The following is a 25,327-nucleotide window of genomic DNA, read 5'->3' on the forward strand; positions in this document are numbered from 1 at the left end:
TAGAAGAATTGCTTCAATCAATTAAACGCCCTGTCACCGTGATTCCATTCACTTTTTTTTTTTTTGGAATTTTCTAATATTTTCTCTGTTATAGTCCTTTACAACAGCGAGGCTGAGTCTTTTGTTTTTTGCTGTACACTGAAGACATTTGGGTTTGAGATTAAAACACGAATGAGAATTATTCCTCATGTGTTTAACAATTAGAGCGCGGCACCTTTGGTGGTGTAGGAGCAGATTGTCTTAAAGTAGATCAAAGTAAATAACACTAGTTATTTGCTTGCGTATCCCTTGCTTGCAGCAACTGTATCAAGCCAGTGACCCACTGACATCACCAAACTGCTGCGTTCTTCAACTGTTGATGCTTCTACTGTTGTGGATCATTGTCTTGCTGCATAATGAAGTTCCTCCTGATTGAATTGGATGCACTTCTCTGTAATCTGGCAGGCAGAGTGTTTCTATAGACTTCTGAGTTCACTCTGCTGCTACCATCATGAACTACACCATCAGTAAGGAATAACGAGTCTGTTCCAGCAGCAGCCACACAAGCCCGTACCACGACACTGCCTCCACCATGCTTCACCGATGAGCTTGTATGCTTTGAGATATGGGCGGATTCTTGGCCTCATCTGTGGCTCATTTCTAAATTTCTTTGCAAATTCCAATCTGGCCTTTCCGATTCTCTTTGCTGATTTGTGGTTGTGGTTTGGCTTCCATATTTGTGCTGTTGTGACACCGTCAGCCCGGACATGTTGGTGATGACCCTGACTGATGTTTTTAGGATTTTCTTCACAGCCCTCACAGTCTTTCTGTCATCAACTGCTGTTGTTCTCCTGAGCTGACCAGTGTGATGTCAGGTTGTTAGTAAACTAGTTCATTTCTAGATTTTTTCATCTTTGCTCATCAAAATGGGTTGTTTTTCTGTCATGGACAGATCTTTGGACCTCATATATTTTTGCTCTCTTGAAAAATAGGAGGGTTTAAAGAAAAAATACCATGTTGTAAGTTGTTTAACACATCTGGACATCAGCAAGAGCTGGAATTCTGATCTATCATCTCATTCATCTTTTGATCTCAAACCCAGGCGTCTTTGGTGCAACAGTGTAACAACCGGCCTTGCCAATACAATACTTTCATAAAAGGCTGTAATTTTCAATTTCGTGAGAGAAAAGGTTCTGTTAGCACTGAAACTGGTATTTGCTCGTCCTTAAAAAGACCTTACAAAAAGAGTTTCTTCAACAGTTGTTCATGATGCCTTACACAGGCTTTTGAAGTGGTTCTATGTTGCATAAAGGTGTCCTCCTACTGTTCCAGGTCAGAAAACCTCCCATTGGTTATTTTACTTGCTTCGTGTTGGTCGAAGTGTTCTCTTTAGTATGAAGAGCGGATTTAATGATTTGAGCATTGATTTTGGATCACGAGCAGATTCTTTCTTTCTCCACACTTTGGCCTTTCGTCACCCCACTTTCATAAGGGTTAATCTCGGCCTCATCAGTCCATAAATCTCTGTTGCAGACGTTTTGTGGCTCGTTTCTGAAGTGAGGCGAAACCCAAGATATTCTAGTCTGGCCTTCTGATTCATACTGGTTTGCTTCTTGTGGTACAGCCTCTATATTTCCCCTCTGGAAGTCTTCTTAGTAGAGGTAGAAGTTGTTGATGATGTCCCTGACTGTTGTTTTTGGTATTTACTTCACAGCCTTCAAAATGTTTCTATCATCAAACGTTATTGTTTTCCTTGGCTGACCTGTTCGATGTCAGGTTGTTAGTATACCAGTGGTTTATTTCTTCTACTTTCCATCTTTCCTCAGCCTTTTCTTTTCTTACTTTTTTGTTGTGTGTAGCACAAAGAGTCCTGCTATTGTTACAAGTCAGATAAACTTTTATTGGCTTCATGTTATCAAAGTGTTTTCTTTGGTTTGAAGAAGAGATTCAGTGATTGGACTAATGATTTGACAGCTTTCTTTTCCAAACCGTTGTTTAGTACATATTGAAACTTGTTTGACTCAAAGGTTTGAGCGCCAACATCACAACAGGCAGATAAAATGTGCAGCCTTTGGTCTTACTCCCAAACATGGGCATGTATTAGTTTGTACCTTAAGTTTTGTAGAAGTTTTACATAGAAAAATTATAAAATGTAAGCAGATTTCTATTTAAAAGTCCCCAGAACTTTATGCATATATGTATATTTATGTATATTTATGCACTAGAGTACCAGGTGTGTTATGATGCATATCATTTGGCAGACTTTCTTATCCATGGTGACTAACGGTTTAACAATCTAACAGAATTAAATGGCTGCAGCATTAGGAGTGTAGCTCAAGGACTCTTGTTTGTGTATCATAGTGCGCTTACCTGAGCGGGGACTCGAACCCCAGTCTGTACCAACCTATGCTATTGAAATGAAGTGGACTACTTTGCATCATTTAACATGCATATCGATCAGGTGGCTTTAATCTCTAGATAAAGGAGCAAAATTATCGAATTTCATTGAAAATATTCTGGAAAAGCAAAACCTGGCATGAAAAATCTCTACTGTAGTCCAAATTAATACCAAGTGCATAACGTTTTCCAACCAATCAGATTGTGTGGGTGGGGCTGAGCATTGTAGATTGGGGTAGTGTAGTGGGTAACACCTCTGCCTTCTACGCTGGAGACTGGGGTTCAATCCCCCACCTGGGTAACCCCACTATACCAATAAGAGTCCTTGGGCAAGACTCCTAACACCACCTTCAGCTCCCTGTGTGTAAAACGATCAGACTGAAAGTCGCTCTGGAGAAGAGCGTCAGCCAAATGCTGTTAATGTAAAGTTTATAGTGTGTTTAGATCAGCTGCCGAAGGCAAAGCCATGTAAAGCATCTGCTGCACTGTAGCTATAAGAGATAGAGGGAACGCTGCTGCTCTGAGGTTTAAAGCTAGTTCCAATCAGGCGTTGTTTTGGGCCTCATTGCGGCGTGATGGATGATGAGGGCTGCCCGTGCGGATGCCTGTTCAAAACGCGTCTCCTGGAGCTCCAATCTGCATGTTAATGGCGGACGCGGCCCTGTCAGCGGAATAGAAAATCAGAAATGAAGTGGGCTGGGGGACACTTTAGAGCCGGGGTAATTTAGTTAACGTGGCAGGACTGCGAGGTCATTCAGCCCAATCAATCTCACTCGCTGATAGAAATGGTATCATTACGGAAGAGGCAAAGCAGAAAATAGGACCGGAGCGAATGATCGAATGGTTCTGGTTGAAAATGACTAATACCACTGTGCACTCACGCACACACGTGCAGCTTTTTTCAGGGACGGAACATGAAAACATTGGCTTTGAAGCCAAGTTCTGCGCACACAGACCAGGATAATGAGCCTATTGTTCACATTATATATTTATTTACTTCCTTGCCCACACAACCATCCCCCCCCGCACACCTTCATGTGGTCATGTACACAACGTATACACTGTACGCATTAAACATGCATGCGTATATTTATAGTTTTGCACATCTGTGACTTTTTTTTTTGTTCTTTTGTTGCGGAAGTTGATATTAGATATGCAAAACCTGTGGACTCTTTCTTAGCACACATGAACAGCCCCCCTCCCAGAAAACCACCCACTCACTTTAATTCTTTATCGTTTGCTGAAATGGTTCGATTGTTCTTTCTCTGAATTAATGATAAAATAAATAAATAGAATTATACAGAGGGTACATATACCCCTTACAATGGTCAGGACCCTCACAGAGCAGGTGCTATTTGGGTGGTGGGTCATTCTCAGCACTGCAGTGACACTGACGTGGTGGTGGTGTGTTAGTGTGTGTTATGCTGGTGCGAGTGGATCAGACACAGCAGTGCTGCTGGAGTTTTTAAACACTGTGTCCACTCACTGTCCACTCTATTAGACACTCCTACCTCGTTGGTCCACCTTGTAGATGTAAAGTCAGAGACGACAGCTCATCTGCTGCTGCACAGTTTGTGTTGGTCATCCTCTAGTCCTTCATCAGTGGTCACAGGACGCTGCCCACAGGACGCTGTTGGCTGGATATTTTTGATTGGTGGACTGTTCTCAGCCTAGCAGTGACACTGATGTTTCAGCAATTTTAGGGCCATTTTTAGGGTTCTAAGAGGTTCTAAGTCACACAAACATATGACTAAGTTTAAATGTAAATATGTAAATTAATGGTGACACTTTATTTGATCCCTGCTACATAACATTAAAATAGCTAGGCCAAAAATATCTTTTTAATATTTTATACTAACACTGTTTGCTGTCCGGTGTGGTCCAGAGGAGGATGGGTTCCCCTTCTGAGTCTTGGTTCCTCTCAAGGTTCCTTCTTCTTGCTCTTAGGGAGTTTTTCCTTGCCACTGTTGCCCCTGGCGCCGCTCATGGAGGCTCAGACCCGAATTGTTCTGTAAAGCTGCTTTGTGACACCACCTGCTGTAAAAAGTGCTGCATAAATAAACTCTGACTTGATCTCTTGGCAGGTTTTGTCCAGTCATACAAGTGTCATGTTATCGTTTCCTGTAATTATTATGACATGCATCAAAATGTTTGATGTGCTTCTTTTTACTAAAGTGCACAAATTAGCGTGTGACATGAGCTGTCACATCAAACATTATGACACCTGACATGATAATTACACATAATTCTAACGTGACACGTTTATATAACAACAAAATCAACATGTCAGCTCTTGACAGCTTGTGACATGTTTATAGCACCTTTATATCAGTGCTATATAGCAGGTAAAGTGATACCTCAACACATACAGTCCCTTAACAGAGCGTATTAGTCATATTGTTCAAACAGTATGATTAACCACTTCAACTCCTCGGGACCACCGGTGGGTCCAAACCGCACTCGGTCTTGTTCTTCATAACATTCATATTTCATAAGCTCCATTCAGAAGCTGGGCGTCGTGTGAGGCTGTAGCTCTTCTCTCCAGTCTAATAGACGGTGATGTCATTTTAAACCCTTATAATAAAAGAAGCTGAACTCAGTTTGTTTTTCTACTGAAAGTCGACCCGTTTTTCCCCAAATCTGGGCTCTAAACTATAAACAGACGGCGTCTCTTCAGTGATCTGCTCTGGAAACATCACTTTTAGAAAACAACACAAAGAGCGGCGGAGATTTTTGGCTTTCAGCAGTGGATTGTGAGCATGTAGTGATATGTGGAGATCAGAAAACACACGTTCTGTTAATCTGAGGAGCTTTTTAAAAAAATAATAATAGTTACATTTATTTCATGCAGTTACTGAATCATTTTTTCTTATGATTTGATTATGTAGATTCAGATGGACAAACCAAAATACACCCCGCAGAATTAGAGGATAAAAAAACGCTGATATAAATGAAACAGTCTTTATTTTTGTGAAGTTGCGATGGGTTTAGTGCTGATTCAGGCAGGACGTCTCGGACTGGCTGAGGAAAACGATCCTTTCAGATGTCGTGAGCACACACCGATGAAAAAGAGACCATTCAAATGAAGGAAATGCATTCGTGCTCCACGTTTTGGGGGTGAAATTGTGTTCTTTGGTGAAAAAGGGAGCCCCCCTCCCCCTTTTCTCTTTTCCTCTCTCTCCTAGTGAGCAAGGGTCGGCCGTCCCAAATCGAAAATCCTCTCGAATTCACCGTAACGTTAGTGTGGTTTGAAAGCTCTCCCACAAGTAATACACTGTTACGAGGGGAAGTGTGGAGAAACTTCACACTCACACACACACACACACACTCATCCTTTCTCCTTCCCCTGCTCTTTTTCCTCCTCTCTATCTTTCTCCCTCTCCAACGCCGTCTCCTTTTCTCCAGCTCCCCCCCCCCTTTCTTTTTCTTCTCTCTCTCTCGTCCACCACCATCTCTCTTTCTGATCTCATTTGTAAAATTCATTTTCCTGTCACCGTGATTCAGCCTCTAATTCATCCCCAATGATTCCCAGTGTCAGTCCCATAATGCTGTGCTGTGTGCCATTCCTGCAGCCCATTATCAGGACTGATAGGGACTTGGCCGTGACCGCCGAGCGGTGGGTGGGTGGGGGTTGGAGGGGTAATCATCCTCATCCTCAGTCTGAGCAATCAGAAAACTCTTCTCAGCTTTCTTTTAACTTTCACTCTGAGATGAAGTGCAGGGGGATGTGTGTGTGTGTGTGTGGGGGGGGGGTTAAGGGGGGGGGGGGGGTGTTAGGGACAGGGGAATGGCAGGGATGGAGGGGGGGTGTTAGGGATGGGGTGGGTTTTTATTAAAGCAGAGGAAAGTAAAACAGTGAAAGCTGTTTAACTGCGTCTCTGGGATTAAACACACTGAATGTTTGACGGACCAAGACATCGCAGGGAGGCATGCAGGTATGTTAATGAATCAGAAACAGAAAGAAGAGCTGGGCGGAAGAGAACAGGGAAGGGAAAGGACAGAAATCAGAAGAAAAGAACAGGAAAGGGAAAGAAAGGGAACGGCAAAAGGAAAGAACAGAAGCAGAAATGAGCACAAAAGATGCAGAAAAGGGCAGAAATCTATGTCAGACCCGTCCGTCACGCTGTGGATGGACAGTAAGAAGAAACGTCTCGCTGCTGGACAGGAAACGCCCAGGCTTTCTGAATGTGAATGAAGCAGTGAACGGCGAGAAGGTGTGTAGACGAGTGCAGGCGTGTGTGAGGTGCAGCTCTAGTGTTAATACGGTTCAGACTGACTGCGTCTCTTTAGGTGAAGAATCCATAACATCACGCAGGGTCAGTGCAGGAAGAGCTGGACATTCAGGGGAGTTTACTTTCTTACAGCGACGGAGAAAAGAGGGAAAGAGAGAAGAACGGGTGAGGGGCGAGAGACTGAGAGGAAGGACAGGGAGGGAGGGAGAAAGAAAGAAAGAAAATAGAGAGAGGAAAGAACAAGAGGGTTGGGAGAGAGATGGAAAGAATGAAAGACAATGAGAGAGAAGGTAAGAGACAGTGGGACAGAGAGAGAGAGAGAGAGACACAGAGAGACACAGAGAGAGGAAAAGAGAGAGACAGAGACAGAGAAACATAGAGAGAGAGAGAGAGGAGAATACTAATTAAGCAGCCGATTCAGCAGCAGCATTAGCCTCAGTCCTGATGAGGAATGAGGGATTGTGGGATGTTGGAGGACTAAATGGTGTGTGTTATTAGTCCAATCAGGAGGCAGAAATGAGGCGACGGGTCTACAGAACAGATTAACCAGAACAGTCCACCACCTTCACCGTCACAGTGAGGCACTGAGTCGCGGCCCTGAGCAGCAGCGAAGCGCCTGAGGTGTGTTTGCCTTCGTCCCTGTCGTACCTGCTGCATCGCGGCTGATTCAGCCTCTTCCTCCCGTTCAGTGATGATTAAACAGGCCCTTGTCAGCTTGTACTTGATAGTTTTCCGCCCTGGGCGAATCCAGGGCAATAAAATACTTCATACATCCAAACGTATCCAGACAAAGCTTGAATTAGTTAATTCATCTGCTTTAAGATGTGCCTGTTGCTGACACAGCTGTTTATCTCCATAGTAGAGCGCTGCTAATGGAATGCGATGCTCTGCAGCAGCTGCACATGAGCCTCCACGCTCAATGCCAAGCGCTGGCTAGGGTCCTATAAAGCCCCCAGCATTGGGCTGTGGAGCAGTGGAACTGGCGTTTTGGAGCAATGGGTCTCCATCCAGTACTTTTGGGATGAGCTTCAGTGGCGTTTGTGATCCAGAACTAATGATCGACATCACTACCTGACTCCAGTAATGTTCCTGTGGTTGAATGCAATCAAAACCAACATCTAGCATAAAGCCTTTTCAGAAGAGTAGACCAATTGATTATAAGCAGAAAGCTTGGATGAGCAGGGCACCATACATTTTTTAACATAATGCAATGAAAAATGTCATATTTTAAAACCTAAATGTCAACAAAATTTATTTAAAGAAGATTTACTGAAAATCTAGGTCCAAGCCTCAATAAGCAAGTCAAGGGGTAACAGTGACATCCCATTCTTAATCCATAGGGTTTAATATGATGCCGGCCCACCCTTTGCAGCTATAACAGCTTCAGCTCTTCTGGAAACGCTTTCCACAAGGGTTAGGAGTGTTTATGGGAATTTTTGACCGTTTTTCCAGAAGCACATTTGTGAGGTCAGACACTGATGTTGGACGAGAAGGCCTGGCTTACAGTCTCCGCTCTAATTCATCCCAAAGATGTTCTGTCGGGTTGAGGTCAGGACTCTGAGCAGGCCAGTCAAGTTCTTCAACACCAAACTGGCTCATCCACGTCTTTATGGACCTGCTTTGTGCTCTGGTGGGCAGTCATGTTGGAACAGGAAGGGGCCGTCCCCAAAGTTGGGAGCATGAAACGTAAGGCTTGGATGCAGCTGCTCGGCCATGGAAACCCATTCCATGAAGCTCTCTACGCTGATCTTGAGCTGATCTGAAGGCCACATGAAGTTTGGAGGTCTGTAGTGATGGACTCTGTAGAAAGTTGGTGACCTCTGTGCACTATGCCCCTCAGCATCCGCTGACCCCGCGCTGTCATTTTACATGGCCGACCACTTCGTGGCTGAGCTGCTGTCGTTCCCAATCGCTTCCACTTTGTTATAATCCCACTGACAGTTGACTGTGGAATATTTAGTAGTGAGGAAATTTCACGACTGGACTTGCTGCACAGGTGGCGTCCGATCACGGTACCACGCTGGAGTTCACTGAGCTCCTGAGAGCGACCCATTCTTTCACTAATGTCTGTAGAAGCAGTCTGCAGGCCCAGGGGCTCGGCTTTATATACCTGTGGCCATGGAAGAGACTGGAACACCTGAATTCAATGATTTGGATGGGTGGCTGACTAATTTTGTAAATGTAGTATATATATAGTATAGTATATATAAATGGAGGATATAATTTTACAATTTATATACAATATTGAAAATAGAAGAAAATCAGCCTGTCATTGGATAGATGTAGATTAACCAGTGATAGCTGGTGACCACAGTCAGAGGCCTGCAGTTACTCTGTAACTGTCAGTGAGTTTACATGCACTCAATAATCTGATCACAATCACATTAATTATCTGATTATTCAAATGGTCATGTAAACAGCTCAGTCCGATTTTCTAGAAATCTGCTTAAGAAGTCAGAAAAAGAGGCTGGATTTGAGCTCAGTGATCAGATTTCTCCATGCATTTAAACTCTTACTCTGATTTCTTTCAGATTCCTCAGTCTGAGCGTGTGTGAAAAACTCAGATTTTCTGCATTCATCCGATTATTAAGTGCATATTGTAGTGAGTTAAATCCTGTTAAATGCTGTTAGGCGTGTTTCGTGATCATGTTGGCATGAATATGTGAAAAGCTCAGTATATTGTGAGGCAGATGATTAAATAGCTCTAGTTTGAGTCTGTGCAGGAACTGATATCAACAATCTACTGCATCCATCCTGGGATTTACTAGCTGTAACGGCTCCACCTGCTGATGTAACTTCATTATTTTTCTGCTAGTTCACAAAACTAAGCCCTACACAGTCTGGAACAACAAGCAGAAGGACGGTGCACCAGTAGCTGCTCGGACTTCTCAAATAAACAGTTTTCAAAGTTTACTTTGCGAGCTGTTTACTTTCTGTTTACTTTGTTTGCACAGAATAGAATTTAAGATACTATTACTGGTCTATAAATGTCTAAATGGTTCAGGACCAGCATTTTTATTTCACACGATGAAGCTGAATTCTCAGTTCATTAGGGACTGGTCAGTTAGTCCTGCCGGAGGTGAAGACTAAACCTGGAGAAGGAGACGGAGAGCGGGGGACAGTCGTGGGCTGGAGTTTTAGGGAACCAGCATTACGGCCAGAAGGTTGCCGGTTCGATCCCCAGAGCCGACAGTCCATGACTGAAGTGTCCTTGAGCAAGACACCTAACCCCCAACTGCTCCCTGGGCGCTGTGGATAGGGCTGCCCACCGCTCTGGACAGCCGTGCTCACTGCCCCCTAGTGTGTGTGCTCAATAGTGTGTATGTGGTGTTTCCCTGCTCAGATTGCAGAGGCGAAATTTCCCTGTTGTGGGACTAATAAGGGTCTTAATTAATTAGAAGAGCCCCTTCACTGGACACTTTAAATCAGCCTGAAAACGTTCCTGCTTGAGGAGCTCTCAGCTCAGTTCAAACACTCTTAGCGTTTCTAGTCCCTTTTTCATCTGTAATTAATCCTAATCTAACTTTTAATTGGATTATTTACCTATCCTGATTTAATTTCTAATTCGATTTTTTAATGAATGATTTTCTCCTTCAATTGTATTGTTTTTAATTATGTTTTTAATATTGTTTTTAATTTTGATTTTCTTTTTTGAACAACCCTGACTCTGAACTGCCTCATTTGTAAAGCACGTCGGATGCCAGCAGTGTTTGAAAGGTGCTATATAAAAAAACTTGCCTTGCTTTATTTTGCTCACTCACGCTACTCTAGCCGAGGGCAGCGCGATCCCAGTGAAAAATAGAAAAATCACTCTCTCGTGTGAGTGGCCACTTGTCTAGGGTGTCGCAGTCTTCTGAGGGGCGGGACAAGTTTGGTGAGGGAATGTTAGAACCAGTACTGAACCAGAGTCCCTGCACTGACATCGGTTAAAATGGACTGAAAAGCTGAATAAAATTTCCCGTTTTTATCAATAACAGTATGTCCTATAAAAGTCAGTTCAATTTCAGCCATGCAGTTTACACGCTGCTGGTGGGGTGTACGCTTCTATTACTCGTCAGCTGCTTTAGCCTCGTGGCTAAGGGGGGAAATGGATTTTGAAAATGAGTTTTCCTGCCAAATTATTCCTTTAATTATGCTAAATTTAGTATTAATTCTACAACTGTGTGACCAACAGTGCACACAACATTGAACCTATTGCTTCCTGATGCTGGAAGCAGCAAATGGAGTTTGGAGAGGAATATCTATCTGTCAAAAGATATATAATATATGGAAGTAATTTCAGTAGAAAAGCCCTCCAGATAAAAAAAAATGTTGCAAAGATGATGTTTCTGTTTTTTTTCCTGGAAGAAACTGATCTTTCATTTCAGGTGACATTGTACAGCCTTACTGGCCTTAAAATGTTGTTGTCTTTCTATGTAAAATCATCTGTACTGGTGGCTGTTGTTCCAAAATCAGCCAACTTTTAACAGTTGAATGTAATCTCTGTCATATTTATGAGGTTACTTCTGTCATCGGCTACACTGTGTCCACTCACTGTCCACTCTATTAGACACTCCTACCTCGTCGGTCCACCTTGTAGATGTAAAGTCAGAGACGACAGCTCATCTGCTGCTGCACAGTTTGTGTTGGCCATCCTCTAGTCCTTCATCAGTGGTCACAGGACGCTGCCCACAGGACGCTGCCCACAGGATGCTGCTGGCTGGATATTTTTGGTTCTCAGTCCAGCAGCGACACTGAGGGGTTTAAAAACTCCAGCAGCACTGCTGTGTCTGATCCTCTCACACCAGCGCAACACACACTAACACACCACCACCACGTCAGTGTTACTGCAGCGCTGACCAAACCACCCAAACAGTACCTGCTCTGTGAGGGTCCATGGGGATCCTGACCACTGAAGAACAGGGTAACAGAGTATCAGAGAAACAGATGGACTACAGTCTGTAACTGTAGAACTACAGAGTGCAGCTATACAGTAAGTGGAGCTGATAAAGTGGACAGAGAGTGTAGAAACAAGGAGGTGGTCATGATGTCACGCATGATCGGTGTTTCACTCTGGACTTTAAGGACAATGGAAAGAAAAAGTTGAGTTATTTAGGCGTCTCTGCTTTAGTGCAGACGAAGCCTAAGGGTTAAAACCCCATGTCCACTTTTTGTAACACTTGTTAAGATGAAAATATGGCCTGCTGAATCTGCAGTGGTCTCACTGTTATTGCATTAGCCAGGCTCCAGAAATATTAGCCTGTGTCAGGGATTCACTGAGTGCTGCTTTATTGGAAATATATTTTAGGTTGAACTGTACAATATTTGATTATGGAGTTTTGGAGCAGTGATACGAAAGCACAGAATGTAATTTTAAGTTTGCTTGGCAATACGTTTTAATATGATATGCAGTGAATAGCTCCATTGATCTGGTCTGACTACAGTTTGGAACGCTCACTCAATATTTAAATGGCTTTTCCCCACGTTTTACTCCTATTCATTACCTATTGCACCCCTTAGTTTGTGAATACAGACTTGGTCTTAGACTTTAATGCATACATTATTCACCGTCAGAAGTGGAGAGCCACACCTGATGCTTCAAAAGATGATTGTAGCAAGTGAAATCATATTATAGGTAGGCAGTATCTAATATTTCTCAATATTATAAGATTATTCAACATATTTCAAGACATTTTTTACTTCTACAAAAAGATCTTATCCAGTAAAATTGAATTATTACACACATTTTTGCTTCTGTTATGAAACAAGTTCTGTCAGCGCAGTGAGTTTCATTTACTAAGATCACTTTATATCAATAAAACCGTCTAAACATAATTTGAATAATCTTACAATAATACTACAGCAGTCATGATGAGAAATATTAGTTATATTGTTTACATTTAAGATGCACTATATTTCCAAAAGTTTTCACTACCCCATACAAATCAATGAATCCAGGTGTTCCAGTCACTTCCATGGCCACAGGTGTATAAAGCCGAGCCCCTAGGCCTGCAGACTGCTTCTACAGACATTAGTGAAATAATGGGTCGCTCTCAGGAGCTCAGTGAATTCCAGCGTGGTGCCGTGATCGGACGCCACCTGTGCAACAAGTCCAGTCGTGAAATTTCCTCACTACTAAATATTCCACAGTCAACTGTCAGTGGGATTATAACAAAGTGGAAGCGATTGGGAACGACAGCAGCTCAGCCACGAAGTGGTCGGCCACGTAAAATGAGCGGATTGCTGAGGGGCATAGTGCGCAGAGGTCACCGACTTTCTGCAGAGTCAATCACTACAGACTTCCAAACTTCTTGTGGCCTTCAGATCAGCTCAAGAACAGCGTAGAGAGCTTCATGGAATGGGTTTCCATGGCCGAGCAGCTGCATCCAAGCCTTACATCACCAAGCGCAATGCAAAGCGTGGAATGCAGTGGAGTAAAGCGCCGCCACTGGACTCTAGAGCAGTGGAGACGTGTTCTCTGGAGTGACCAATCACGCTTCTCCGTCTGGGAATCCGATGGACGAGTCTGGGTTTGGCGGTTGCCAGGAGACGGTACTTGATGGGGAGTTTGTGCAGCACCATAGAAAAATGACATTTGGTTCCATGAAGAACCTTTCAGTGGATGGTTCTTTAAAGAACCATGTTTGTAAATGAGATGTGTGAGTCTGAAGAACCATTTTACAGTTAAAAGAACTTTTTATGTGATGGTTCCCTGAAGCACCTTTAAAGGGAAATTCCACTGATTTTTCAAGCTTTCGGTGTAATTCAGTTGGTAAAAGGTAAACAGAGTCAAGTAAACTTACCGAGTCGGGATTTTTCACAGTGATGGTGATAGGAACCAGACGTCTGAAGCGTTTAATGCCTTTAAAAGCCCCCTTACAAAAAGCTGTTACATGAAATGGTTACAAATTAACTGTCTGATGCCTGTTTTACGATCTTTTTAGAAAATTTTTGTATAATGGTCCTAGGAAGCACATTTTGAAGGAAAAGTTCCACCAATTTTTCAACCTTTCGTCATAATTAAACTGTCAAACTGTGCCAGTTTTATGATAGTTTAGGATATTTTTATAGGTCATTTATGGCGGAGAGATACATGCAGGGTCTTATAAGGCAAAATAGTCCCCAAATAAAACTTTCCACTATTTTCCATCATCAGTATTCCATATAAAACTCCGAAGACTCGTGTAGGCTCACTGGTAGTTTTGTCTGTATTTGTGTTGTAGACACCGTGACCTCTGGTTTCTATCATCACCACTGTAAAGAAATCGGAGTCGTTGAGTTCCTCTACCCTGAACCACTTCATATCAAACCACTCTGATGGACTGTTTACATCTCAACCACTAAATTATGCAGAAAATTTGAACAAAAAGGTGGAATTCCTCTTGAAACTGGAAAAGAAGCTTTTAAAAGGTCCTCTGGCATCGCTTGAAAAACCCTTTTCGGCACCTCTTTTTAAAATGTATTTACATTAGTGAAGATGTTGAACATTGCTATGAGGAGCAGGTCGTGATCCTCTGGTTCTGATGTTGGATGATTAGTTGTGGAACACAAACTCCACTCAAACGCATCCCAAAGATCTGCCTGTCCAGGCTGACACTTGGCTCTGGGCGTGGTGACCTTGCTGATGTGCTGCTGCTCCAGAGGGTCCCATCCAATTAGGAATGCTTTTCTATGGAAATGATATCAGCTGTGTTTGCACAGATCATCACCTGTGTCAGCAACGGGTAGCTGGATTTACTATTAGCAGAGGTGTCTGGATATTTTTGGACATTCACGTGGCATTTAAATCAAGTAAATTCAATGCATCGTGTTTTCCGTGTGGATATTTTCGCAGCACACACCTCAAGCTGCTTTTCTGATGGAAAGCCAAGACAATTCCGGCCGTGTTCATGCTCTGACTGGCTGCGAGACGCTGCTGTTTTGAGCGCGCGCTGAAGCGTGTTGGTTTGTATGGATTTGGCAGAGATGCGGCAGAAGGCGGTCCAGCGCGGCAAAGCGAGGGTTCACTCTCTCTCCCTCTCTGTCTCTCTGTGTTATCAGCCACAGCCTGTCGACCCCTTTAGCAGCCAGACCTAAACCTGCTCCTGCTGAAAGATTACACACTACACACACACAGCGGGACTGCAGTGGTAAAATACAGAGGCATCAATCTGAGACTTCTATTTACAGCCTTGTGTATTTTTAAAGGAAAAGTTCAGGGAAAAAAAATGACATTCATGCAATTTCCCACCTCACCCCAGACGTAGGCAGGGACAACATGAACCCGCTGCGGAGTCGGATGATAAAATCCAGTGCATCAACATTGTGCAGCGTGCGCTGAGTTGTGACACCAGGACTGTTTTCGTCGTGCCGGATGACAGAACTGAACAAACAACAGAAAACAATCAGATAAACTGTACAAATATAGTGAAATGGAAAAAGTACATTTTAAAAAAATACAACCCAGTTTTTATTTCTGCTTTGTGTGAGATCAAAACATCAGCAAAATAGGCCAGAAGTGATAGATGTCAGCTGGTTTATGAACTACAACAGCTGTTTCACAACCTCTCTTTTTCTTGTTTTGTTTATCTCTCACATAAACCACATGAATGCACATGTGAGGTGAACAAGCTCCTCCTTGGAGAACCCCCAACCCACTCCTGGGTTTGCTTCTGTATTCTGCATGAACTCCACGCTGGTCTAAGCTGGTCTGTAGTGGTTTATGCTGGTCTAGTGCTGCTCTTGTGCTGGTTTAGCTGGTGATCCATTATATCGGCATATAAAGCACAACATATGCTGGTTTTGCTGCCCATATTGAAAACTGATATGTGGCAACATATTGATTTCAAACATATGACATATATCACACACACACACACACACACACACACACACACACACACACACACACACACACACACACACACACACATTTTCTAAGCTGCTTCTCCCTCAGGGTCACGGGGTGACATTAGCATGTATGAATTTTCATTATATGTGATGCATATTTGTCTCATATGGATTGATATATATATATATATATATATTTCTAAAATTCTGGTTCCATTGACTTACATTAAAAGTAAAGCAGGTTTTTTCCTTCTTCTGTAAAGTTACAATTTTGGAGATGCGAGGTTTTCTTCCAAAAACAGTGAGGGGTGTGTGAGTGTGTGTGTGTATAATATGTGTATATATATATATATATATATATATATATATGGAATATTTTTGTATCTCTTTTTTTATCTCTTTACACATGAAATAAACTAAATATTCTTCACCGAAACTTTTAAATAATTTAATATTAAAAATCATTTTTTATCACCAATCATCAAATTTAATCATCAATTAAAAATCAAAAGTAACATAAAGTCTAAAACCTCCCACTTCCACTTGGTCATGAACATAGACTTTGATTGCTGTAGTAGAACAGTGTTATCTATAAAAAGAGTGTGAGAATCTCCACCGAGGCACGTTTGATCGCGACATCCAGTATGGACAAAATTCCGGATTCAGGATTCGAGGTGGCTGCAGTGACTGCTTTCACCTATGCGTTATACTTTTGTCCATTTTTGATAGACAACATTATGTCAGACCGTGTCAGAAACCCTCATAAGCCACCACTCTATCCCAGATCACTGAATGGGACACACCTGGAGGCGAGTGTGATGATTCGGACAATGCTAATTGGTTTTCCTCATAGGTTTCCATTACTTGTTAGCTACATTAGCTTCCCAGCTCCAGTGCAGAGCTAAAGAAGCAAACTTCAGACCCCAGACACGTGTTGGCTGATGGTCTACATTTGTTGTGAGGGGAAAACTGTAAATGTGATTATTCCATTTAGGGCTTTCCTATAATTTGATGCTGAACCCAGTGGTCTGACCCCTGTGTCTCTAATGCTGGAGAACAGAGTTTTTGCATGTCGAGGGAAATGCCCTCACTTTTGATGTGTTAATGCGAACGTAGCCCAGCTCTTTATGAAGCAATATGCTGGTCTCTCTGAAGTCTCTGTTGTTTTCTCTGAACATAAATTAACACTTGCTGGCTGGGGCCTGGCCATGAATAATACATGCTCCTGCAATAACTCACTCTAATGAAGCAACACTGTTTTACACAATTAGGTTTTGTTGAAGCAAAAACTTGAGCGGCTGCGTTTTTATTTGAGCGGATCAGTTTTCTGAAGGGAGGGGATTAATAAATGCAGAAAGAAAGAGGGGAAGGAACAGCAGAATCATGCAGCAGGGCTGCTGGACGGCTTGCCGAGGTGTTTAATTGTAAAGAAAGTGAACAGGTGCTCTGTTTACTGGTACCACAGAATAGGCTTTGTTTGTGTTCATACATACATTATGCCAGTGAAGTGAAGCAGTTTTCATCATAGTATATATCACCTCAGGTCAGTGCTGGTGCTCTATATGCATGATATTCACAGTGGAAAGAGAAAACCGATGGTTATGACTTACAGCCATACACACACATACATCTTCTAAGCCACTTGTCCTTCTGGGTCATGGGGGAGCTGGAGCCTATCCCAGCTGTCACTGGGCAAAAGGCAGGGTACACCCTGGACAGGTCAATAGTCCATCGCAGGGCAGACAGACAGACAGACAGACAGACAGAACATGCCAGTTTTGACCCTGGCTTTGTCCTATTGCTTGTGATTGCTTGACCCCTGCCTGTGATGACCTGCACAGAAATAAAGCTACCCTGTGCATGCCGCCAGCCTCAAAGCCCCATTCATTGTGAGAGCTACGATATTTATCCTTGAGCCAAATATCAAAAGTCACGCTGCTCGATGGCTGTGACTGGGAGACAAATGGATTCCAATGAAAACATCGTAAGCAACATAGGGTCACTCTCAAGCACTCCTCTCATATTTTCCAGAGGAGCTTGAGCCCCTGCATTTCTGTCCTGGTTGGTGTGTATAATAACCGTTATATTACCCATTCTTTATGATCCATCTCAATGAGATGAGGCTCAGCCTTGGCTCTTGAATAGAGCTCAAGCATTGGCTCGTGTTCTATGAGAGTCATCGCACTCGGGCACCCCTCTTGTGCGGTACTGACCACCTGTGGTTCTCTTCAGTACCTCGGACCTGTCATGAATCACCACAGTGCTGCATATCCCACCAAAAACAACTGATAGCCTATAAGAAGGCATAATGGGATTATACTGAACAACCAGATATAATGTTGCCAATATGAGGTGTTGTTAAATGTCTGTCATGCAGTAACACGTTTTTGTGCAACAGCCAATATATGGCCAGCATTTGTATGGCAGACTGAGTTGTACAGGGAGGTTCACTCGAAAGAGGCCCAGAATATTGTGCTGTAACTCCTGCTGAAGCAATCTGAACCTAAAAAGTACACTGCATACCTTGACGTGTGTGTAATCGATTGCATGATGTGATACTGGAAGTGATTTTATGTCAGACACACGAAGGGGTTGCAATCGGAGGTTAAATGTAGCGACGGCTGTCTGGCACCTACCTCATCGCTCAGATGCAGAGGTATCCTGGCTTGTTCTAAGATGCATATACTGAGGAGCTCATTGCACATTGTTTGGTCCAGATTGCTTCGTCCTAGAAGGAGTTAGGACAGAACATCCGGGGCCTCTTTCGAGTGAATCTCCCTGTAATTGGGGTTTTGCTTTCTATAGGACCTGCCTGCGAATGACAAAACCGTTTATTGCTGCTGAAATAATATATTTTAATTAATGAACTGAGTAAAGTTGGCCTTTGGACCTAGCTGTTGTGCCTTCCCCCAGAGAGTTAAGTCCAAAAAGTCATTCATATTGATTTAAAGTTCAATTATTCTTGACTAGTAATACTTATGAAGAAACCACAGGGGTAAGCCTACTGTAGAAATCTACTATACCAATGTTCTACGTTAGTCACCTCGTAGTCGGACTTTCCTCCAGGGATTCCTCCAAGACCTCTGCCAAAATACGAACCCTGTGCAGCTGTAAGGCATAAGATTACGCAAAGCTACCTCGGATAATGAGGCGTTTGGCACACATGCCACAGTGTTTCTCATTAGCTTGAATGGGCCCAGCATTCTGTGTAGCTTGTCTAGCCTCACAACAGTAGCTACACAAGATGATGGAGCTCAGAAAGGTCAATTGAACTCTGTGTTCAGCATTGCTCAGTCTTCCTGCTCCGTCTCCCGACCTGCATTAGCCTCCTCTCAGCCTTTGTTTTGTTCCTCTGTTTCCGCAGATGGGCCGCTGGGCCCGCGGGGGCTGGTGGAGGCGACGGAAATGTGCACTCAGGAGTGTTTGGTGCTGGGCCACTCGGATAACTGCTGGATGCCGCCCGGGCTGACGTCTTACCCGTCTCCGAAATCACCCGTGTCGTCCTACAGCAGCCAGAAGGAGTGGACCAAAGACAAACTTCTGAACGGTCACACGCTGAGCCGCGGCTGGAAGGGCGAGCGCGGCGGGCAGGAGCCATTCGGGGACAGAAAGGCCTACGGGAGCTCGGAGGGACATTTCGGCCCCAACGGAAGCGGTCACATGGCTGATATCCCACTGGCCAGCCTGAAATCCTACCAGACCGCTTCTGGCCAAGAAAGCCCAAAGGAACAGCAGCTTTAAGAGCCTCTGCAGTTTGTTTTCCTCTTTAACCACCCCAGCAACTGTTCTTATCACTATTATTATTACTATTATTATTATAATACTACACTTCTGTTCTTTTGATTCCATCTCTTCCCTTTTTTGTCCGTCCCTTTTATCCTTTTATTATTCGTATTATTCTTACTGTTATTATTAGAAGATCGATGCTATACCGCTATGTGATTAGTAAACATGTACGGAAGTAGACTTCTACTATTACTTAGACTTCTAAGCGCTTATGCAGGACAGTATACAGTATACTATGCGAAAAACAAACCCGAACCTTGCGCGGAACGTCTGAGGAATCCCGAATTCCGAAGAGTCCATGCCCATCTGGAAATGAAAAAAAAAATGAAAAAAAAAAGAGAAAAAACAAACAAAAAAAAGAGGAAAACGTCTGGAATTTGTTGCAAAATTCTGATAGAATACAGAAAAACATGTGTAACTTCATCTATAACGGTGACTGCAAAATGAGTGCGACTGAGAGGATTGAGAGATTGAAATAGAGCGAGAGGTAAAGTGGGACTACCCCTATGTATACCAGTTTTTAAAAAATGATATTATGGCTGACCAATATACAGTATACAAATATTGTGACGTGGTTGTTATTGAGCTGTTTTGGGACTATATTAATCTACACCATCAAAGAAAAATGGAAAAATCACAGTTGAGAAAGCATTGTGCTAATACACTGTTAGTGGGTACCTCGTTTAGTCTGTCATTGTTGGCGTGTTTGTAAATATAACTTAATACTAACCGATTTTATGTACTTGTAATAATCACATGGGTAGATCAGTGATCATGGCAGTTGTCTATTATTGTTTACCATAAAGCAGGGTTATTTTTTTTACTATTATTAATTTAATTTTTTTTTTTTTTTGAGGGGGGGGGGGGTGGTGCTATTGGATGGGTCTTTCTCGGGAGGGGGCTTCATATTTTCCTGTCCGTGTCTTTTTAGAACGAGACGACCGGAAACGAAGAGTAAAGAATCACAACTCGCATTCCCTGCCACTGTTCAAACGAAAGGAAAGAACGAAAAAAAAAAAGAAGAAGAAACAAAACGCACCCCACACGCTGTGAATCTTGCAGTTTCACTTTGCATTTATTCACCAAAACCTGGCAAACGTATTTTTTTCAAAACTATTTTGTATTATTGATGTAAGCACTCAATTTCTACTTAAACTTGATGTCTTTTCCTCGAGGGGGAAAAAAAAAAAACGACACACAATTACAATTCAACAGCAATATATTTGTAAATGGCTAAATGTTTTATTTCAGTAATGAGTCATTATTGTAATGTTAAATTTCAAATGTGCTTTAAATTGAAAATAATTGCAACTTCAAAGGAAAAAACTTTTTTTTTTTTGTTATTTTTTCTTAGATCTCTTAATGCCCGTTATTTTCCACTTGCAAGAGAAATGAGTGTATTTTTGGATTTCATGTACTGTGCCTTCATGACAAAAAAAAAGGAAAAGAAAAATGAGCATCGTACTTCAAGTTCTGGCTAAACAGCTGCAAATCCTCGCCGTTTGATCGCCTGACATGGTCAGTGTTTGGCAGATTCCAATCATCCCGGAAAAAGACAAAATGACCAAACAGAAAATGCAGAAGACAGAAAAAAAAAAAAAAAAAAAAAAAAAAAAAACAGGAAAAAGAAGAACGAACACATGGTCAAACAAGCATGTGCATAAAAACTACTTTAGGATTGTTTTGGTTCGTTTCGCTTTTTTTTTCTTTTCTTTTCTCTGCGTCGTTCTTTTTCTCCTCCTTTTCATACGGCATGGCAGCCAATCTAAGCAAACAGCATGCTAAGAGATGAGAAATAGCTTTAAAGAGACTTAATTATTTCGTACCACGTTTTCATTCGGTTTAAGATGATTAATTTGTACATGCTGGAAAGTGTTCATTTTGTATAGCACCTCCATGTTTTATGTCACTATATGAGAAGAAAAAAGAAAAAAAGTACAAAAAGACAGAGGGATGGTGTGAGTTGCTTTCGGCCGTGTGTTTGTCGGTTGTAGGGATGTTTGCCATCATAGATATTTAAACAGTTACTCCTTGTTACTGCTCTACAGGTATACAGCTATTGCAATAAATGTTTTAAATTCGTGCACGTCTGGGCCGTGTCCATTTTCTCATGAGCTTCCGTTTGCTCCTATTTCGGGACTATTTTGCATTATTGCCAAGGTTTGAACACAAAGTACCTTTGTTTATCTTTTGTATTACACTGTAATAAGAACAAGCTTTTCCCCTTTTGCCAAGTCAGTCTAGACTCACCAGTGTGCCTGAATTACAGGCTGCAGCTTATTACATGGGTTTAAACTTCACGTTAACTTCTCTCTACTTAAAGATATTTTTGGTGACACTTTCTGTGAATGTCACATTTATAAGCATCTATAAACACATTCATGTCACATTATAGTGCATTCAGGAGGCATCATAAACATGGCTATAAATATTTATAAACATGCATGACACATTATAGCCATGCTTATTACGCATTATGAATTGTTAACATAATGCATTATAAGCACTGTTCATAACACATTATAAGAGCTCATAAGTTGTATTAGTCCGCTCTAAGTAAAGTGGAGCGTACTGGACTAAAGCCTCCTCCAGGGTTTAGACTGAGGCTTCAAGTTGAAGAATTTACTGAAGGATTTATTGAAACACTAAAATACAATAAAACTGATTACAGGCTTCAAATGTCAGAGTTTAAACTAGAGCAACGTCAGAGTTTCACCCCAATGTGGGAAAGTCAATGTTCACCACTGTTAATGTTCACCACTGTTAATGTTCACCACGGTTAATGTTCACCACCGTTAATGTTCACCACTGTTAATGTTCACCACGGTTAATGTGCACCACTGTTAATGTTCACCACCGTTAATGTTCACCACCATTAGCCTGGCACTGACTTAACACTGCATATCTGTAATGTGGGGGAGCGATGATGAGGCGGACACATGTGCTCAGATCAGCGAGATTTATTAGGGGCAAATCCAGAGTCGGGGTCAAAACAGTCCAGGGTCACAGAGCCAACACGGACTGAATGGGGAACAGGCACGACAAAAGAAATGCAGGATAAACAAACAATGGAGGCTGGATATCAAACATAGACTGAACAGCACAAGAATACAAGACCAGCAAACTCACAGGGGAAAACACAGGGCTTGAATGCAACAGGGATACAGAGGGTTAACAAAACACAGGTGGAAAACAGGTAGTTACAATCAGGGGCAGGGTCTGAAAAAAGGGGGCAGGACCAGGAAGAAACAAAACAAAAGCACATGGACAGGACTGGGAGGTAAACACAAGCACATGGACAGGACTGGGAGGTAAAGACAAGCACATGGACAGGACTGGGAGGGGCCAATCGTGACATTATCCAATTTTATACGGTTTGGAGCATCTAAATATTCAAGACTGAAGCCCTGAAGATGCGGCTCTAACAGCACCAGCTCTGAAAAATAAAATACCGGAAATCTCAGGGAGTAAAAGTATTTGTAATCTGTATTTGTCTTTATGCTCTCCAAGCTGGGACTGACTTCTTTGGCATTGACAGTATAACATGTTATTAACACTACTTACAATGCATTATATTAACAATTCATAATGCATAATAAATGTGGCTATAAAGTGTAATTCAGTTTATAAATATTTATCACCTTATGAATGCATTATAACATGTTATAAACATGTTTATAGATGCTTACAATCACAACATTCATAGAAAGTGTTCCCGTAGTTTCTTAGCAACAATTTAAATAGATGGTTCTTTAGTAAGGACAATGGTTCTATATAGACACATGAACACTCAAAGAACCATCTGCGTGAAAAAATGTTTCTTCAGATTGATGGTAAACGTAATGTATATGATTCTATCTAGAACCTTTTTGGGTCTCACTTTATTTGGAAAGTCCACTATTGATCCCTGTAGTTGGTAACAAACTATCTGTTGAAACTCAGTTGATTCTAAACAGTGATAGGGTTAGGGTTAGGATTTGAACCAGGGTTAGGACTAGGACTGGGGTGAGGGTTGGGTTAAGGTTATGGGCTGAGGTTAAGGTTAGGGTCAGGATTACAGCAAATTAAAGAAAATTATGGTCAGTTTAATAGATATTTAGTTGAATATAACTTGAAAGTAAATTAAGCATCTACAAAGCATCTAAAGTGGACTATCCAAATAAAATGTTACCCACTTTTTGAACAACACCAAAAAAGGTTCTTTTGTTGTTACAAGCTTGATGTTGTAACAGTAGCAGAACCATTTTTGGTGCTCTATAGAACCCTTTTCAAAAAAACATTCTCCATCAATTTGAAGAACCAAATTTACCTTGCAAAGAGCCAGTTAGGTGATTCTTTGAGTGTTCATAGTTCTATATAGAACCGATATCTTTACAAATGAAGGTGTCATGAAGTGCTTATGTACACTCTCAAAAAAGTTCTTCAAGGGTTCTTTAGTAAAGTCTCAAATGGTGCCATTTGTCAGATACGCTGATTATTTTTTCATCTGTCAAATTGACATAATAACTATGTCGGAATGCAACAGGACATTATAACCTGAATTCATAGCTTGGTGTACATCACATTGACGATGACTAATTCTTAAACTATAAAATGAAACTCAATTTACCAACAAGTCACCTGACATGGTAAGCTATGGCATATTACATAAATGTCATCTATTGGAGTAAGTGTTCATAAAATGTTTAGTTAGGTTTATACAGGCTGTCATGAAGAGTTTATGTAGGTATCATGCAGCCTCCTGAGCATGGCCTACAGTAAAATGCTACCAACATAGCAGTGGAAGTTATTCCGAATGCAATTTATTTCACAAGGAATTCCAAGACGTTTCCAGGTCTGTTGGTCCCTTCATCATGAAATTTACACAATGTAAGATTATTTCAAAAGGTAGAAAGTCGCAAGGTTTTAATAGTACAATAACAATATGCTAAATTCAGTGTAAGATCCCTCTCCTTCCCCACCAGTCTAAATGTCCACCCTTTCTCCAGGCCAGTGTGGTCAACAGCCTGTAAAGATGCAGTGGCAGCTTCGTACCTAATGATAGGCTACTGTCAGGAGAAAGTGGAGAATGCTACAATTTCAGGAACTGTCTAGGACAAAGTTGGAGTTGTGGAAAAAAGCAAGAACAATTGAAAAAATATATAGTTTGCAAAAAAGAAAGTGTTGCTTTGGAGTTCCAATGGACTTCCCACCAATTATATGGCCATAACATCTCCTAAGCAACTGCATGACAACTTCCACATCACAACCTGCTATAATGGGTTCTGCACCACAGTGGTTTCCTTACCAGCTCCTCCGTCCAGTTTCTGGAGGATTCTTCTTCTACACTCTGCTGCACCTGATTCAACTCAAATCAGCTAATTATCAAACCCTCCATGAGTTGAGTCAGAAGCGAAAGAGCAGGAAAAACACAAAAGCTGTGCAGTGTGGGGGGTCCCTCAGGGACGGAGTTTGGGCCCGCTGCGTTTTGGGACGAGTTTTTTAGTCTCAGTCGTCGTATGTTAGATTGCCTCTGCCAAATTGTGAAACTCTTCCAGGTATAGCAGCCCAACCCTATTTCCACCCCCTCTGTGTTTCTGTCAGCTATTTGGACTTGGTTTGTTTTTTTCGAGGCGTTTTGCCCAATCCGGCGCTGGCGTTTTTGTTTACGCTGTCTGGTGCTTGTGACTTGGCTCCCAGGCAAAACGCCGGGAAGTGAATTAGCATGGCACTGATGCCCAGTAATGAAGGGCCAGCCACACAGTCTAGCAGTCAAAGTAATTATATTTCTTACACTCTTCTATTTTATTTCCCACTCCCTCGCCTCCATTCTCTCTCCGGATTCCCCCCTTCTGTTGATATGTTTATCTGGCCTCCCCCAGTGGACCTGCTTAAATTCGTATTCTCCACGCTAGCTATCGACTCGAGCAAGAATAGCTTCTGAAAAGCTTCAAAGCTAATTGCCTTGGAAGTGCAAAAGGAAGCAAATTAGTGTCACAGCGCAAAGGAGGGAAAGAAAGTTCCCAGTCGTGTTTCCTTTTCATATACAGGCCCTTTTCATATGGCCCGTTTGCAGCCCTAGCGTGGATTCTGTGCGCTGCCTGCCTCGGCCTCGACGTGCGGTGATGGGAACCGGCTAGGACGTG

At 42.2% G+C, this 25,327-nt stretch overlaps 1 protein-coding gene across 2 annotated transcripts in view; it reads left to right on the forward strand.

Moving 5' to 3' along the window:
- LOC108430850 (protocadherin-9) overlaps positions 1 to 19,611 on the forward strand; it is a 492,739-nt gene extending 473,128 nt beyond the window's left edge. For both annotated transcript variants that reach the window (XM_017703638.2, XM_017703639.2), the window contains one exon: positions 18,781 to 19,611. In XM_017703638.2, the coding sequence (XP_017559127.2) occupies positions 18,781 to 19,157 (377 nt within the window). In that variant the 3' untranslated portion in view covers positions 19,158 to 19,611. The remainder of the gene's footprint in view (positions 1 to 18,780) is intronic.
- The last annotated feature ends 5,716 nt before the right edge of the window (positions 19,612 to 25,327 follow it).

This window comes from Pygocentrus nattereri, chromosome 30, assembly GCF_015220715.1.
Source record: "Pygocentrus nattereri isolate fPygNat1 chromosome 30, fPygNat1.pri, whole genome shotgun sequence".
Lineage (NCBI taxonomy): Eukaryota > Metazoa > Chordata > Actinopteri > Characiformes > Serrasalmidae > Pygocentrus > Pygocentrus nattereri.